The sequence below is a fragment of the Aspergillus nomiae genome, assembly GCF_001204775.2.
Source record: "Aspergillus nomiae NRRL 13137 chromosome Unknown contig00309, whole genome shotgun sequence".
Classification (NCBI taxonomy): Eukaryota; Fungi; Ascomycota; class Eurotiomycetes; order Eurotiales; family Aspergillaceae; genus Aspergillus; species Aspergillus nomiae.
The window spans coordinates 1,844-19,574 of record NW_015378364.1 but is presented as its reverse complement, the minus strand read 5'-3'; the positions used below and the strand labels follow the sequence as shown (position 1 = coordinate 19,574).

Genomic DNA, 17,731 nt, shown 5'->3' with positions numbered 1-17,731 from the left:
ATATCCACATTGCTCCACCGCAAACCGTTTCCATGCCTATTTCGGCGAGAGCAAACGGCATTTGCGTTTAGCGGAGTATGCCAAGTGCACTGGACTTTGCGCAGTCTCAAAGCCCGAGAACCGGAGCTGAACAATATTAGTAATGCTTTGGAAATGCAATCTTCAACTGAAGGGCTAGCCCGATGGTGAAGTTTGGACCTAGAGCGCCTTCTGCGCCGGCTTGAAGATAGGGTTTATGTATCTAGCTCATATGCGCCATGAGTTCTCAACTAGACTGCTTTTGTTCGACATCTAGCAGTGAAAGGATTACTAGATACGTGGTCTCGGGTCGAGGATTTAAAACCATATAAGAGGATCATGCCAGTTTGATGTGGTCAAGATGCTTAATAGGGGACAGTTTCTGTCGCTTGGTATAGTCACACTGAAGGCGTATAGACCCTTACAGATCTCTTGTAAATAATGCACACGTTCTGGCCCCTTTCACTGCCGAGGCAATTGTCTGTGAGTGTTTGATAAGCAAGATATATGACCAACGCTGGATGCCACCCAAATAAGTCTAACATGCAAGTTGTAGGTACAGTCAGACTTATCGATCGAGACTGATGGGCCTGGGTTTACTTTACTAAGCTTCTTATGGAAAATCCTACTCATCATGCTAGCAGTATAACGTGTATTTCGAAATAATGTACTAGTTTATGACGATAAACTCTAGCACTATAGTGTGGATTTAGGGCTTTGACTGATAGACTTTAAACCCAATGGTTACCTTAGCAGTTTATTGTTGTGAAGGATGGTGATACCTATACCGTAGGAATATCTTGAAGAGAGAGAAGTTTGTATAGGTTCTCAGAAGGACAAAAAGTTGGTCATCACAGGGCTCATATCAATATGCAGACAATTAAATATTATACTCAATTGGTAGTGTACATGATAGGTGCTTATGGTACATAGTTTAGCCGAGATCGTACTATGCTACACACTTATGTGGCAGCCTTGAGAGCTGGAAGAAGCATCATGGAGACACGGAAGCCTGTTTAAAAGACATTGACATAGCCAGTAGTGTTCATCAGCACTTGGGATATTGGATGGGCTATGCTGAATCTCTTTATGAAATACTTATGCCATCTGCTAGCCCAAAGAACCTTGTAGCAAGCACACAACACCAAATATGCTTATAGATCATGACCGACGCGAATATTTGGCCACGCCTACCCCCGACGCTCTTTCAAAAGGGTGGAATGCTGGCTGTAGGTCTTAGATTTGAAGAGGTACGGAAATTCTATGATTTTCCTGAGTCCCTGCTTCTGGAGGTTGAAAGTGGTCTTATGGTCTCACTTCAACTAGAAAGCCACCTACGAAGCTTGCTGTTCCACATCACGCCAAAGACAACCCTACTGCACGTTCTGAATATAGCCACCCGGATGCAATCACTGTACTAACCTGCCTGAGTTGGTACTATGGGGTTCGAAGCAATGAGGGCCTTTTTAAAACTTTCAGTCACCTTCTTAGCGCAAACCAGGCTAATATGGAATATCAGCTGTGGGTAAAGAATGCTAATCAATTGCCAAAGAAATTTCAGCAGCTGGTAAGTATTAACTTGCAAGATCGTCATCTATGCATCGAGAAGATTTTTCCTTCGTTTCGATTTGCAAATAGTGTCGTGGATTGCCATCTCTCCCACATTGTATTTCCCAAGGAAATGAGGGAGTTTACATACAAGTTGTCCGCATCAGACTGGGATATTGACGAGGTCAAATGCCATCCCTTGACCGGGTTCAGTGGGAACATTATAGGGGAGCTGTTACGTTAGGGGCAAATCTGACAAAGGACAGATTAGTTCAAGGTGAGACCTGTACAGTGCATTGATTAATTTGATCGCTAATGCTTCTCTAGCTTGTATGAGGATGCGAAGGCTGGGCCAAGGTCAATCGGTTGTATTCTGTGTGCCAGACGAAATCTTCCGACGCGTGTCTCCGACAACGGAAGCATAGAGGTATCCGATGTTGTTTGTTGGGCGATTTCCGAAACCTGGCAGGACATGAAAGGAATATCCCTCTATGGGCCACACAAGGCCTACGGTTTCTGCACCATGAATGGCTGTGGAACGAGATGCGCACGCAGGGGAATGTTATCTTATATTCTAGTCACGCACCGAGGTTCCTTGAAGATGAAGCCCTATCCTTGGAACAAAGGTATAGGCCTCGTGTGACGCAAAACGGCCTGGAAGATCTCGTACACGATGACAAAAGCTAGGCTGCATCTTTGATTGCGACCCGTTGTCGGGAATTCGGAAGCGTGTCCAGATGAAGAGCAAGAATGGGAGGTTGACGTAGATGTAGAAAGGGAACAACAGGTTCAGCGCTCCCTAAAGATTAAGCCGAAGAAGCACATAATTCATAGAGATATGAAGAAATACATATCCACCGAAGGAATTGCTGCAGGCTCTATAGCCTTTCTGCTGGCCGTCCAATCTCTTGACAGGACGAGAGCTGCCCGGCATCTTAGGGTTCTACAATTCCCGGGAAAGTTGCTTGTAACACGAGATTTTGCGCAAACTGTCGTGCCTATAGATATCTTGTCCCTTTCGGCCGATGTCTTTCAAAGGCCGGTGCAATGGGTCCTGACAACTCGCCATCGGAGTAACTCTACCGATCAAAAACCGACTGCCCGCCAAATGGTCGTCATCAGCCCTTACGAAGCGCAGGAATTTTATAACTCTATCAAGAAATCTAAGCATGTGATATTGCACCTCTATGCGCCCCGGTCCAATGTAGGGATCAAACCTTTGGGCAAGTTAGACCTCTACAATGTCTCGGGTGAGCTAAGGAGAGCAGACCAAGACTAAGTCCTTTCGAACTGAAGTGGGTTCATTGTGGGCTAGTGTATCAAGACTTGGGTTTTCACAGCTTAAGTCTCTGTGATGCTATCGTAGAGCGCAGTGCTAGGGAGTCTGGAGTTTCAACTCTGCGGTGTTACAGTATGGATATTTGGGTGAGTGTCTTAGAGTTCTGGCAATGTGGAATGAGTTTGTATCTCTTACTTCTCTTTAAGTTAGTGGGTCCATGTTACTATTTGGAATGCTTAGAACTGGCCTCGTTAAAGCCGATCCCTCGCAATATCAGGCTATAGACCTGAATTATTTCATGAATCACTGGCTCGAAATTGAGTGTCACTAACTATGAGAGGCCCTTGCTGTAATTACTCAGCAGTGGATTGATCGTACAGCCTCAATGTATTGCTATCTTGTATTAGGTTTGGACTAAATGTATGAAGTATCATACCTTTCAAAAAGCGAAAACTGATCGACATCAAAAAGCCAATACATTTTAGTTTGAGAGGCTGTAGTAACAATTGCTCTTGGATGTTTGGATCAAGGATGAAATTAGATCAATCACGGGAAGTGGGGATCACGGGAAGATCACAAGAGGTTTGTCGATTTATCACATTTCATGCTGTTTTGCTGTCTGCAAATAGCTCCATTGATATAGCGCCTCTCGCGGTCATCATGACTCCCTTCAATACAGGGAACCACCTGATTGTATTTGGGCTTGGGGTAAGGGAGAAACAAAGAACGAAAGGAAAGAGTGGACAAGAGTGAATTGACGTCACGGCAAGACAAGATGACAATTCATGAACTTCGGAGCTGAGACATCCAAACCTAGAGATCGCTTTTGGAATGTAGAGCGGTGATCTTTCAGCTCTCCTTTCCTTCCCGGAGGCCCACAGCTTCGACCTATATTACTATCTATCCTGTTGCTCGCCCTGAGCCTTATTTGAATCGATACTGTTTCTTCGCGATATCCTCCTCGGCGGTCATTCGTGCGCTGTGTTGGCACAAGTCCGGCGATGGCCGTCAATGAAGAAACCCCCTTGCTGCGTGCCCGCCGCCAGGACAAGCAGAAAACCAAGGCCGATGGTGTCCGCGACAAACTGGCAGTCTACGGTTCATTTTTCGGTGAGCAATATCTGCAACCGTCCGGACGCAACCATCGTATTGATTCTACTACTTAGGCGTTTTCCTCGCAGCTGCAGACGAATCCATCGTTCTTTCCACATGGAGTGTGATAGCCTCGGAGTTTCACCGTCTATCGCAGGGATCATGGCTCTTGGCCGCGTATAACTTTGGGTGGTGCGTGTCATTGCCGGTGGTTAGTCCGACTAGTCGCTCTAAGGAGGGTGTGAGACTGACATTTTCGCGGCCTAGTATGGTACGCTATGCGACATATATGGGCGAAAGAATGTCCTTATCAGTGCGTATGCGCTTTTTGCGGCGGGATGTCTGGCTTGGTAGGTCAATCCCACCGGACGGGATTGTCTATGCGAATAGCTTCTAACGACCAATTCTGATGTAGCGGGACTAGCACGTCCATGGTTCAGCTGGTGTTGGCCCGGGTGCTCACCGGGGTAAGTGCAGGAGGGATGGTTTCGCTGGTGTCAGTTGTTCTTACTGGTGAGTATCTATACCACCTTCTCTTGCCACGCTGACCCTTTTTATTCCTATAGATATGGTTCCCACCGACGAGGTAGCCTTGCTCCGAAGCTATGCCAACGTGTTTAATGTTGTAGGTCGCAGTATAGGTGCTCCGCTGGGAGGCTATATTATTGGTGCTGTGGGATGGAGATGGTCTTTTATTGGCCAATTGCCCGTGGCATCTATCTGTCTACTAATTGGGCTATATGGGCTTCCATCGTCCTTAAACTCAACCAAAACTCGTGATACAGATGAAGTAAATTCCCGACATAGCATCATGGGGCTTGACTTTGCTGGTCTTGCCAGCTTCTCTGTCGCCATCCTTCTTCTACTCTTATTAATGCAGGAGTTGAGCGCCCCATCAGATAACTTCCAAATTCCGCTTACGATACTCGCCCCAGCCGTTTGTGCGGCAGTGATTTTGTTCCTTGTGATAGAAGCATACTGGGCTCGAACCCCACTTATTCCGTTGCATCTCCTGAAGACCTCGCTGGGTGGGTATTGCTTAAACCAGATACTGATGATGTCGAGCCGCTCGGGAGTAAGTTCCACTTCCCTGAATGCATGATTTTATGTTGATATCTGACTTTTGTTGTAGCTTATGAGTAACTTGGCCCCATATCTGATTCGGGTCAAGGGTGTATCAAGCTCATTGGCTGCGTCAGCCTTCGTGTTGGCTGCAGTTGGGGTGTCAATTGGAGCATTAATCGCTGGAAAAGTTATCAAAAGGTAGTGACACTGCACCGTGGAACACTCGTCCATGAACAAGTGAAGTTTTCTGACCATTCGCAGATCGAAGCGATACCGAACCATGACTGTCATCGCCGTTTGTGGTGCTTTCATGACCTACTTGCTCATTTTTATTCGCTGGCGAAATGGCTGCTACCTTTGGGAATTAGTATATCTGTTGCCTAATGGTATGGCTATTGGTATTCTCTTCACCACACAGTTTATTGGTATGTCGCTGGGCGTGCCGAGCGAGAGCCTCACCACTTGCATCACTACATATTACCTTGCTCAGCAGGCCGGTAATATCATTGGGCCGGCAGCGAATGTGGCCGTTGTGCAACGCATTTTTATGGGGAGGTTGGAGAAGAATTTAAATCAGTGGGACGAGAAAAAGGTTTGTCGATATACGCATATCCGACTTGTATGAGTTTCATGCTAATCGTAGTCACCAGTTCATCGGTCAGATTCTCAACGATGACAGGTTCGCTCAGAACCTGTCCCCTGCGGTTCAGTATATTGTTCGGTGGAGCTATTTGAATGCATTCCACTGGTGCCTTGTGAGTACGATACCATTGATGAAAGCATACGAAGCTAATTTCTGCAGTGATTTCTGCCGCATGTGCATTATTTATGCTGCCTACTGTGCTATGGGTGAAAGAGGAGAGTTTACTGGATTAATCATGTATACTAGTTGGACTTCTATGTGTATAATTTTTCAATATCAAATAACTGGATTGCTTGTAGTTTATCTATGGAGAAATGAATATAGGGCGACAAGGTCTAGATTTGCCGGTACCTATGATGCGCTATGATGAATAGGCACGAGAAGTGAATTTGATCCGACGCCATAGACGAATGGGAGATCGGATACACATTATCGTTGAGTCTATTTGGTTGTATCAAGGATAATTCAACGGGGCTTTCTTTCTACTGGATTGCCCCCAGGTAGTGAGTATCCACCACCATGGTAAAGCTGCCACATCAGCTCAGTGAAGCATCAATTCCGGCATCAGTTCCACCACGCATAGTGCTGATGTAAATTGGAATAGAGCGTTTTCTGTGCCCGCGACACGTCCGATTTACTGATAACACAGTAGACAATCGGCTCATCAGCAGCTACAAACAGTCAGACCGACATAAACCAAAACTAACAGCACCCAGGAAAAAAATTAAAATAAAAACTGGAGATTTAAAAAGGAAAAAGGAAAGAAAAAAACATACCAAGGGAAATCATATGCACAGGAATGCAACAAGCACTCAAGATGGAAAAAGTCGAAGACAAAACCTCACTACAGTGAAGTTTCGAAGCGATTTTCACGGAGAGCATAACCATATCCCCAGCCAAGGCGGGACGGCTATACGGCTGCATCTCAGCCTGAGCGGCCTTCAGAGCGTCCTCGCTAACCGCGTTCGAGTCAATTGCGATCGTCACGCAATTGTCGCTGGTCAGCAGAAGCTCGACAGGGATGTTCGAGTCATCGATGATTGAGAGAATGCGGGCGTAGAAGCCGTAGTGGGTCAAATTTCTGTTAGAGTTCACGCAGAGAAGGCTTATATTCTCTTTTGCGGAGACGGAGATCTGGCGGTCTTTGCATTTTGTTATGTCCTGATATACTGAGTCAGGAGGGATGATTTTGGGCGTGTTGATTAGGAGGGGACTGGAAACTTCGTTGGTCTTACCTCGGGCTTACCCGGCTGAATGAATTTTTCGGGACTGTGAAGAACATCCGTGTTTAACCTTGCTCCGAACTCCATGGTGGGGAACTTTTGGGGGGAGAGATTGCTGTGGTTTTTCGCTGAATCGCAGAAACATGAAGAGTGTGAGTGGGAATCACTTCAATTGGGAAAGCATCCAGTAAGAGTCTGGTTCACTGGGAGAATGAGGGAAGATTAAAGAGTGGACGTTTCGACGAGAGTTGTAGATCGTGACTCAGGGGTGGATCTAATCAAATCGTTTAAATCGTTTAAAAAGCGGGCCTCTGGGCTCCGGCTGCCGAAAAATGCCGCAGAACAGACCGAATGTCTGGCAGTGGCTTTAATCGCGATGTTTTCTTGAATGACATGCAGCTTGATGCAAATTTGCCTGCTTTTAAATTGGCGCTGACAGTGAAAAGGACAGCTGTTGCTGTAATTAACCAGATGAATGCACGACAGACTCCATAGTGGTCCGAGGGGGTTCGTGATGAAGAATATATATCTGTCTCTGCACACTACCAAGAGTTATTCAAAGTTGCTACTCGTTCAGTCTGGTTATTACAAAACTGTTAAACAATCCTCAATAGTCCACTGGTTGACAACTCCTGTTAACTAGTCACAACTTTTAATAACCAAACTTACAATTTCCCGTTGCTTAAATTCTACCAACCCCCCCAAGCCACTAGCTTTCACAGTTACCTATTAAACGAATATGGTCGTCTGCAGGCAAGATTGCATGCCCCTTGCTTATTTGGGCAATAAATCCTCAAATGAAAGGGCGATGTTTTCACCTTACTCTGTTATTCATGTATATTACCTGCGGGCATTGCTTTTGAACCACTAGGTATGAAATGGCTGGGACTAGGGGCTGGCTCATGTAAAGATTCCTTACTGGCATACTTAACTCACCCAAAGGATCTGTCTTATAGCATTATTATACTCCGTACATAGACGCTTATGATGATCATTGTGATATACTGTCTATTATAGTATAAATTTGCTTCTGGGTCTGTGCGCATGGCAGCAAAAATCCTCGGGATCCACTATGGACGGCAATACTCCGGAATAACTCGGCAAATGTTATATTCTCAGTTATCACAGAATAGATGGAAAAACAAATGCTACCTAGTATATTCAAGGAACTATGAGGAATCAGCAAGTGGCAATTTTCAATACCAGTAGATCAGAGCCTTAATCCAGAAAGCATTAATGTGAGTGGTTGCCCTGAATGCCCAGCATCTAATGCAGGAGCACAGCCTCAGGCCCCGTATAAGACAACTGGGCCCGCACACCAAAGACGCTTAATGTTTACGGACCCATTCCTCACCCACAACCATGGTTTCTCTGAGAGGTCTCCTGAAAATTTCCCAGCGCCATCCCCGACCCACTGCGTCGGCATTGAGAGCGTCCACTGTAGCCCCCGCATCAGGCTCCCCGTTCATTAACAATTCGCAGGGGGCTTCGGCTGCTGTGGCGGATTTATCCGATGCTCTTGGCACTGTTTTTGATCAGATTGATCTGGATGGTAAGACATTCTTTAATCAGAACAAAACAGTTCCTTATTGAAAATAGGCGATTTGAATGGTCAGATTAATGGGCTGTTGGATCGACTCGATCAAGAGGCATCCAAGTATAGTAACTCCCAGCTGAAAGATGAGCACTATCCTGACTGGGATTGGTATGAAAAATATACTTAATTGACCATGAGTGTCCTATATTAATACGCACTTCCCAGCTCTCCGGAAAAAGCTGAATTGATCTCCATTGCGTGGCACTGTGCCCGGGAGGTGTATGAAACATCCTCGGGTCTACCTATTGGCCCTGTTCGCAATGGGGAGTGGAAACTCGAACCAGGCGATTGTGTTGTTCCATCAACTGATGGGACAATCAAAGCTGTCTCTTTCAGTCGTGTGTCATCAGTTGAGAAGGTGACTGATCACAAGGATCTCCCTGTGCTAGTAGTTGCTATTCGAGGGAGTGCTAGTGCAGTCGACCACATGGTAAATGCTAACTATGAGCCGCGGAATGCAGATGACTTCATTGTGAGTCTTGCTCAGTAGAATATACATTTCTCAAGCCGCTATTCCGCTAACGAACAAACTGTACAGGACATATCTCGGCTTGCGCCGGAGAACAGCACCAATCTTCAGGCGCATTCTGGGTTCCTGAATAGCGCAAAGGCTCTGGACAAAACCGTGTCACAGGGGATAAAGAACTATATCCGTCAAAGTGCAAGCGAATACAGTCACGTCTTATTCACCGGCCACTCAGCAGGTGGTGCTGTTGCCTCACTTTTGTTCCTTCGGCATATAACACAAGAAAGCGCTTGTAAGAGACCCAGTTATCTATATCAGCTTCAAAATCAATATTCTGACTTGAAGAATTAGACCCAGAGGTCCGATTCTCGTGTATAACATTTGGGGCACCTCCAGTGGTGACAGTTCCTCTTTTGGAAAGTCCAGTACCTGGAGTTTCCAGCGGAGTGTGTCTAAATATTATTAACGAATTTGACCCTGTTACTCGGGCAGACGGGGCATACAAGCATTGCCTGGTAGATTTGATCCACTCGATGTACAACCGGCAGCCGTCACAGCCTAGATCTGAGCCGTCGAGTACCACAGTTGATTCGCTGTCTACCGAGGATAGCGAATGTTTTTCGAAAGGAAAAGACTGGCCTGTTCTGCCTTCATTTTACTTCCATACTGGCCCTCGCATTGTCCTTCTTTTACGAGTTAAGGCCAGTATTAAGGAGACTTGTCTTCGGTTACGCGCTATTGAAGTACCCCGGGCTGACTTCGACCGATTGTTATTTTGTCGGGTTGCAGTGCATCGACGGGTATGCTATGGGGAGAGGGTGGAATTGATTACCAAGGGAGAGCTTAATGAGAGATGTAGTTGGGATGATACCATATTTAAATAGTCTGGCCAGGTTGTATAAGAAATATTTAGCTAACTGTACTACCACCACCAATAGCATAATGGCTCCAATAATCAACGTACTGGCAGGGCCACTCCCTTCCGTCTCGCAATTTCAACGGCCCTGTAATAACGCAAATCATTTTCCACTTCCTTCACGATGCTATCAGCATCGCAATCAATATCATCTAGAATATCCATGTCATCATTTGCCGCAAAAGCTTCCATCGCAGATGTAATAGCCTCACAATCCCAACAAAGGCAGACGTTATATTGCTGACCGAAAGCCATCTGAAACAGATCATGCGTCCTATTAAACCTAATGTCCAAAAACGACTTCCCCAACTTGTCATCATGACTGATCATCCTTCCAGCGCGTGCATTCAAACTCGTCCGGTACTGCTCCGGATCGGATAGATGAGTATGCCAAACCAGATCAACGTCCAGCGTCGGCACCAGAGTCGTTGTCGGGTAATCACGAAACAACTGCAGGAATTTATCGTAGCGGTCAATGGCGCGACGAAGTGTCCCTTCAACTGCCGGGCTGCGGATCCAGAGATGGGCGTGCATCTTTTCTACAAACTTGAACTGTCGCTCGACATTGTTCTTCAAGGGGTTGTTCCTGAGAGCCTCGGCTTTAGTGGCTTGAACCATCTCAACGAAAGCATAGTTAGCCGGAGTATCTACATATTTCAATAGTGAAAATGGGCTCGTCTTTGAGCTAGACCCGTACTGCGAGAGGACGTGTTTAGCGTGGCTTTTGCCTTTACCGATTTCAACGAGCGTCTCGAAGAGGTCGGGTACAAAATCCGCCTGTTTTTCTAGCCAGTCCTTCTGGGCCTTGGGGAGACGGTATGACCAGTCACGCTGGTTTATTGCCTCGTGCTAGTTGACTTGAGTTAGGAAGTATTCTCCATGTTGGACTGCGGTTCGAGTTGAAAAACGTACGATTTGTTGCCATGGGAGGGGAGCTTTGCGAACCCGTTCCAATTTATGTTTGACACAGTAGAAATCGAAGTCAACGGGGTTCAGCAAAAAGGCATGCCACACCATAAGTACATCTGTGTAGTATCTTAGTATCGTTTCTCTGGCAAATTCACAAACATACAGTAGACAAAGGTAGACTTACCGACAGGTGGCAATGGACCCAGTCCTGATGGCTCGTTGACATTCTGTGAATCAGCACTGGAACAGGACATCTTATTAACCACCCGAATCCATCTGGTGAATCGGCATACTGCGAGCTCTAGGAAATAGGGCCATTTATTTTCTCTTCTTATTGAAAACGTGTCGTCCCCAACCGTGGCTGTATAAGACTCATATTTGCGTTTCTTTGAGGAATACCGCTTGCGGTAGACCGTTCTTTTATTCGGTTTGATGCCAAAAGTCTTATCGAGATCAGTGGATTGCTGGACTTTGTCTCTCAGAGCATGAAATACTTCCAACAGCTCGAGGTGGACGGCACATTTGCTGATGCTGGGGAGATCGTGTTGATTCGTGCTGGTTAAGCATGACGAAGGTTGGAACAGTTGTGGATCTGGTATTATTGGCTCTTCTGACTTGTCTAGAGCCTTTTGATATCCATAGATGGTATATGTTAATTTGGCATTGTTGATTTCCGCGCCGCTTGCGCGATGAAGAGACGCGAGGTTCAAGGAGACGTGGAGAGCCATGTTTAGTGCTGATCAAGGATGGTTTGCTTGTAAATTGAGGAGACGATAGTGTATATAAGATAAGAGATATGCGCAGTAAACTCTAGATGGATCATCTTCTCCATGAATACCGCCAAGCTGTCTCAGCCTCAGTGCGTCAGGCGTTGCTTCGCCGCAACCCCCCGAATACGAGGCGAGTTCGGAGATCCGGGCAAACGGCAAGGCTGCACGACACCCTCGCGTGATTTATGAATAGTGGCTCCTTGGCAATTTGCATAGCAACACCTAGCTCCAATCTAGGTTATTAAAACACCAGTACATCACTCAGATTTTCAAGATTACTATTACATCATGAGATATCAAAATGAGTTCAAGTCATGTACGCCGACAGCTGGATAAATCTAATACGGCCAGAATATTAGTTTGCTACGTTTTCGCCGTATTTCTCCCTATATTTGCATGTGGCATCATCCAATCGAAAACACCGTCTCAGCCAGAAGTCAATTATTTGCTACATAGAATCGATCATGGCCTCTCCCTTCTTCATGGTCTCAAACTGGTCATGGCCGTAGTATGTACCATGGTTTGATGAAATTCGCGGAGAAATTAGCGCTAATGGTATTCCCTTTGTACCAGAACTGGGTTTTGGTATTCCTGGCGTTCAGTGTGTTCTTCTTTCTTGGGGCAAGAGAATGGTATTTTGTACTCTTAGGGACACTGAATCTGGTCCTGACCACTGTTATTGTGGCCGGGATAGCGATGCAATCAAAAGTCCTCCCGCATACCTTTGCTGGTTGCAATAGCTTAGCAGCAAGCTGGCGTGAGGCCTTGCCAATGGACATGAGGGACTCCCCTACAGCCAGCAAAGCTTCGCTGCATTCTGCTTGCAAGACGATGGTTGAGCATTGGGCCTTCGCAGTTGCCATAGTGTAAGACTGATGTGTATCCCTCAAATTTATCGGCAGCAGCTAACTCAACCCAGGGTCCTTTACTTTCCCTATTCTTTACTTATGATATTCCACGGTGTTCGAGGAATCATGCATCCTCGTCCGCCTCAGAATTCGCGCTCCATGAATACTAAATCTCTCAGAATTCAAGCGGCCATTTATTTCGCTTTCAGGTACACAGCAAAGCTCTTTCAGCGGGTTAAGCCTCGGAGTGGAAAACAACCAACACAGGTAGTGACGCGAGAGGCCAACGGGATTAACCAACGCTCGAATATATTTACCAGGCTCCGTCGTGGCGAGAAATCTACTGCCTTACCTCTACGTGTCCTGCCTTCTAACGTACTTCTCAAGATTGCTTCATATACTCATTACGTGGATATAGTCAACCTACACACTGCCTATGGCAGTCTTTTCCTCGCCTATATTGGGGATAATGAAGAAGAGTCTAAGCTTGAGGAGCTTCGAATGTATACCTGCGCATCAGAGCAAGCAAAACAAGAGTGCAGACTTTGCAGAGCACAAATATGCGAGGTACAGTTGTTTCCTGCAACTGAGCACATGCAATGGTTTACTAATGAAGATACTAGTCATGCTGGAAATCCGTTCCCGTCCCGCACACAATAATACGTACGCATTTGGAATCATGCAAGCCACGTTGCTCTCGTTGCTTCTATAAAAAATACAGTCTGAATGTGTCTGACTGGTGCAATATGGACGCTATCGCAAACAAGCGATCTCAGCCTCAGCATGGTCATTATAATCAGCATAAGAACGTCTGCCGAGGTTGTGCGGCGATGACCGACTCGGAAAGGCTCCGGATGGTGGAACTACAGGATAAGGCGGAGATGCACAGGTTCTCCAAGGAATCCTTGTTTTGTGCAGATTGCAAGGTCAGGTTGCCGCCATCAGGTCCACGTTGGTGGATTTGTCTTTGTGGAGAGGAGTGCCGTCATCAAATTCATCCCCCGTGGGGCTTTGGGAGCAATAGCTAGGGTGCACATGGTGTTGTAATTGGATAAACATTGAGTACTTCAAGATTGTGGGCGGAGTACAGATCTCTAATGGTAATGACTTGCATGTTTACGATGAAAGGATTATGCACATTAGCACAGTTGTACCAGTTATCTACTAGGGCTGTTCCATTTCCGAAGGGCAACACGTGGCTCAAGCTCGGATGCCCCAGCCTCAGCGAATCCCGAGTCCCCTCCTTTTACAACCTCTGTAGGCAACAATGCAATAGCTAGCATCAACCCAAGCCAATGACATAAATTACTCACCTCGCAGCCTCACTTTCAGTTTGAACAATCCGGTACGCAAGGCAGAAAGCGTCGATTGATACAATGCAATGCAATGCAGGTACACGAGAACTACCGAGAAACCGTTTCCTTGGCGTAACCGCGCCCGGCCTCGCTAGTCGCCTGGCCGCAGCTCGTATTCTACGAAGAGTACTAACCGTAAATTGACCAAATTACGCGAAGGCAGAATGCTGATCTATTGGCGCTTTCCTGCATGGCTGTTCTACTGTTGAGCCTCACGGGGGTGAACTCGTGATACTACTATTCGGCTGGCTGTCTGGGGAACCCCCACTGATCTAGATCGAATCAATCTATATATTTATTCAGAGCTGAATACCAAGTTGCTATCATTGAACCAAATACCGGAAGAATCACTATGGCTCGACTAAAGACTTTCAATAGTTTGCATAGGTCGTCACGGCCATCGTCACAGCCAAATATCACACAGGCCCCGGATACACTATGGGAGCCGATTGGGCCGGGGAAAGCCCACCTCCTTCAAGAGCTCGAAGCGCTTTATTGGGCTGGAGTCGAAAGTGAGCTGGAGAATATCATCCGCACACTGAAAGTTTGGCAGCAGCCAGAGTACGCGGATATCAATATCAGCGACGAAAATGATACTAACGTTCATGGCTTCGACACATTTCTTGACCAGGTTTGTCAAGAGGCGAGAGCGTTCGCTATTCGCTATGGTTAGTTCTGCCCACCAGATCCTTGGACAGGTATATGGTATATATGATATAGAAGGTGATTAATGCCATACAGGGGAGACAAAGCTAAAAGAGATGGCCAACCTCAAACAAGCACAGGCGATATTGTCGCGTAATCTTTCTTACCAGGAGGCATTGAAGAGAGTCATCCTCGATACACGTGCGGAATATTTCAGCAAAAAGATTAAAGAGGAAGTCCGTGAGCAACTTAACAGTGAGTTTCCGTCGTTTTATGTCTGAATGGCTGCTGATATAGTATTACCTGTGAAGCCATCCCAAGACTGTCTGGTGTCGAGTTGCGAGCGTGGATGCTACTTCAGAATGCGGGTATATATAAGAATAAGATACATTATTCATCATCAAGTGAACTAATTCATGCTAGGTTTCCTTGACATCGACAAGCTGATTGAGCATCGGCCGCCGCTGGATGAGTTAGATTTCTGGAAACGACCAGCAATTCCACAGCGTATGCTAATTTGTTGCTCTAATCATGTATAGCTGTTATATACTCACGAAGACTAGTAAAACTATCCAAGTTCGATAACCAATGGGTCCCTCAGTTTGCTCCAATGCAATGTGCCGAATGCAGGGCCATCATTCGTGGCAGCATGTTCACTAGACAAAAACAGTCCGAGGTGCCACAAGAAGCCTCTCACACTATATGCGAAGACTGTTATCGATCTAAGTATTATGGGGATGAGTCAATATCCAAGAGATACAAGCATTGTGTACTATCTGATTCTATTCAATCTAGTACGAGCAGGAAGATGTGCCAATGCTCAGATGTACCTCACTATGATTCACAGGGGTGTCCACGTTGTCTGTTCCCACTGAATGAGGAAGATAAACACATTTCCTACAGATCGAGTCATCGTTGCACGATACTAAAACTCTCTGAATTGGTTACATATGCAAAGTACCAGGGGCTTCTACGCACCGCAAAGGTGAAACGGAAGAGGGGAATGCGATTGTCTGATGCCCCGTGGATCTCGAGGATTGTTGACCGATCTCGGGGCAGGCAAAACACTCAAAATACAGGTGCACAGCGTGGTGAAGCTTACAATCAGTTGCCACAAACATATGGGGCAAAAAGGCAACCAGCCTTTCGTTCTGTGACGGAAAATACCCGCCAGGGAGATGATCGTGCTCCTGTGTCGAGTACCACGAGCGTAGCGACGGAGTCCAAGGCGGATGCAGATATCCCCCTTTTCTTTCGTCAGTTCACTGAGAAGTACCCTTTTGGAAACGTACATATGGCTTTGCGAGTAGGTCCGTTGGTTATCGAGAACGGTGTTTCTCAGTAAGTATATCTCACTTGAAAAAGCCTTCGTTTAGATGGAAAGACAAGATCTGATCAATTGCAATTAGCACAAAAGCAGGCGTTCTTATCACTCTGAGGGAATCGCCAGTATTTCACAAGCGCTTTGCACGGGGGACACATCAACGCAGCCTAGCAGTTGGGGGAGATTCGAAAAGACTTCTCTGGCAGCAACAACGACAGATAGGTCAACCAAAGAGATACAAAGCTTTAATGAAACAAATTGTCGGGGCTCCCTTTACAGGCGTTCTTTCCCAGAAACCGGAGAGCGAGCAAGAGAAAGAGATAATAGAGCTCCTTGTGGCAGCCAGCAAGCAGCCGTTTGATAATCCGGGCCTGCCTGTACTGGAACAGCAAAAGATTCTCGACGCCGCATTAAACTCTGTTCTGGAAAGGCTAAGGGATATGCTCAGCTCAAGAGTTAAGATATACCTTACCAGCATTGCCCAGCGTCTTCTTGACCCGGCAAACACACTCACATGGAGTGCGACAAGCAACAATTGCCAGAATTTCTGCAACTCTTTGATCGACACAGACCTCTTCGAGCCACTGGCCAATGGCCCACATATGCAATCCAGTGAGGTACCCTCTCCGCTTTATTTGATGAGCTTCGTCTGTCCGCCCGAGGGTTACCTGAACAACAAGATCATCAGTAAATTCGATGTCCCCATTGGATTAACCGAAGAATACCTTCTTCGGTTCCACTACGGCCGCCATGACGAGGCAGACTTGATTGACACCCTCCAAGAATACTGGTACGACTGGGGAGCTTTCGGTTCTACATTATACAACTACCAGGACCTCTTTCCATGGGATTGCACCGAAGCATACAGGAGATATCCGACTAAATGCGGAGATTGTAACTTGTCCAAACATGTCTGGGCCTTTCCGTTCGATTCATGGTCTATTATCGGGCTGCACCTCTACCGCGATAAACACATGTATCAACCCAAACAGGATGCAGACTCCAAAGCCACCAACCCCTGGTTACGGGACCGTCTTACCATCCTCACAGCATCATCTATCCTCGCCCGTGCTGCAACAGCAATGGCTAAATCACCCACGTTTTGCAAAGCGACAGCCTGGCTCCACTCTAAAGAAAAAGGACTTCGCCGCATCGACCCTTCCCTCGCTCGGGTCAAACTAGGCGGTATCCACCGCGCCCAACCATTCAGCCACTACTTCGAGGCCGGGACCTACAGTCACTACTTCTTAGCCGAATGGGCGCTGAAAAAGCGCAATTATAAGATTGCCGACTATGAGACTCTCCGAGATGGCCGTGCAAAACGACATGATATCCGTATAGGCGGGGGCAGATTCTCAGAGACCGGCAGGCAGCCTACAGATTTCAATCAATCATTCGATTGGTTCCGAGGACTCGACCATAGTGCTCCCGATTATGAATACTGTGGCAATCAGGGGCCGATAGAAACCGACGCCCAATTCGAGGCGCAGGCTAATGCTAGTATGGCTGCTGCCCTTATCGCTGATTCGCAGCTGGGCTCTATACATAATGCTGAGCATGCTGCGGCACAGGCGGCTGTTGCAGCTGTAAATTGCGGGTCAGGATGTGGGACTTCATCGGCGCCGTCGCATGTTTGTGGATCCTCTCCTTCTTCTTCTGGAGGTGGGGGAGGCTATAGTAGTTGTGGTGGCGGAAGTAGCAGTTGTGGTGGAGGTAGCAGCTGCGGAGGGGGTGGAGGAAGTAGTAGTTGTGATTGATATTCGTATTGGAACGCTGTGAATATGAGTACTGTACAAGCCTTCTATAGAGACTCTGAGCTTTAGCCAAGTGATACCTAGTCTATGCGAGATGAACTTTCGTTTCCAGACCATAGAGCTCTATTACGAGCAGAAGATTATTTACAGGGGTAGTTGAACGTGGTATCCGGTCGTTTAGCTGATAACCAATGTTATTCCATTCTCAGATATTGGCAACCAGCTCTCAGTCAAATTGAACCGCAAGTATCTTCAACGATCTTCCACCCAAGATGTTAA

The 17,731-nt window shown here is 46.6% G+C and overlaps 7 protein-coding genes across 7 annotated transcripts; 5 read left to right on the top strand and 2 right to left on the bottom strand.

The window, feature by feature from the left end:
- Positions 1 to 2,167: 2,167 nt before the first annotated feature.
- ANOM_008526 (uncharacterized protein) lies at positions 2,168 to 2,845 on the top strand (the record flags this gene model as incomplete). The annotated part of the gene is made up of 2 exons (XM_015553782.1): positions 2,168 to 2,192; positions 2,295 to 2,845. 2 exons carry the CDS (start codon positions 2,168 to 2,170, stop codon positions 2,843 to 2,845), a joined length of 576 nt encoding a protein of 191 aa, XP_015403791.1.
- Positions 2,846 to 3,846: 1,001 nt separating this feature from the next.
- Positions 3,847 to 5,878, top strand: ANOM_008525 (MFS transporter; the record flags this gene model as incomplete). Its single annotated transcript, XM_015553781.1, has 9 exons — positions 3,847 to 3,955; positions 4,012 to 4,148; positions 4,205 to 4,287; positions 4,353 to 4,450; positions 4,504 to 5,012; positions 5,070 to 5,200; positions 5,264 to 5,594; positions 5,653 to 5,761; positions 5,805 to 5,878. The coding sequence occupies 9 exons, from the start codon at positions 3,847 to 3,849 to the stop codon at positions 5,876 to 5,878; spliced, it is 1,581 nt and encodes a 526-aa protein (XP_015403790.1).
- Positions 5,879 to 6,209: 331 nt separating this feature from the next.
- ANOM_008524 (uncharacterized protein) lies at positions 6,210 to 7,160 on the bottom strand (the record flags this gene model as incomplete). The annotated part of the gene is made up of 3 exons (XM_015553780.1): positions 6,881 to 7,160; positions 6,422 to 6,806; positions 6,210 to 6,316 (listed from the first exon to the last, which is right to left on the bottom strand). The coding sequence occupies exons 1-3, from the start codon at positions 6,953 to 6,955 to the stop codon at positions 6,210 to 6,212; spliced, it is 567 nt and encodes a 188-aa protein (XP_015403789.1). The 5' UTR covers positions 6,956 to 7,160.
- Positions 7,161 to 8,230: 1,070 nt separating this feature from the next.
- Positions 8,231 to 9,815, top strand: ANOM_008523 (lipase family protein; the record flags this gene model as incomplete). The annotated part of the gene is made up of 5 exons (XM_015553779.1): positions 8,231 to 8,420; positions 8,468 to 8,573; positions 8,631 to 8,937; positions 9,004 to 9,223; positions 9,283 to 9,815. 5 exons carry the CDS (start codon positions 8,231 to 8,233, stop codon positions 9,813 to 9,815), a joined length of 1,356 nt encoding a protein of 451 aa, XP_015403796.1.
- A 71-nt stretch (positions 9,816 to 9,886) lies between these two features.
- On the bottom strand, positions 9,887 to 11,484 carry ANOM_008522 (uncharacterized protein; the record flags this gene model as incomplete). The annotated part of the gene is made up of 3 exons (XM_015553778.1): positions 9,887 to 10,696; positions 10,760 to 10,872; positions 10,941 to 11,484. The coding sequence occupies 3 exons, from the start codon at positions 11,482 to 11,484 to the stop codon at positions 9,887 to 9,889; spliced, it is 1,467 nt and encodes a 488-aa protein (XP_015403795.1).
- An 813-nt stretch (positions 11,485 to 12,297) lies between these two features.
- On the top strand, positions 12,298 to 13,402 carry ANOM_008521 (uncharacterized protein; the record flags this gene model as incomplete). The annotated part of the gene is made up of 3 exons (XM_015553777.1): positions 12,298 to 12,392; positions 12,446 to 12,941; positions 12,998 to 13,402. 3 exons carry the CDS (start codon positions 12,298 to 12,300, stop codon positions 13,400 to 13,402), a joined length of 996 nt encoding a protein of 331 aa, XP_015403794.1.
- Positions 13,403 to 14,081: 679 nt separating this feature from the next.
- Positions 14,082 to 17,284, top strand: ANOM_008520 (uncharacterized protein; the record flags this gene model as incomplete). Its single annotated transcript, XM_015553776.1, has 6 exons — positions 14,082 to 14,397; positions 14,471 to 14,629; positions 14,686 to 14,742; positions 14,798 to 14,881; positions 14,938 to 15,715; positions 15,784 to 17,284. Coding segments are annotated over 6 exons (2,895 nt in total), but the record flags the coding sequence as incomplete, so codon positions are not given.
- Between the last annotated feature and the right edge of the window lie 447 nt (positions 17,285 to 17,731).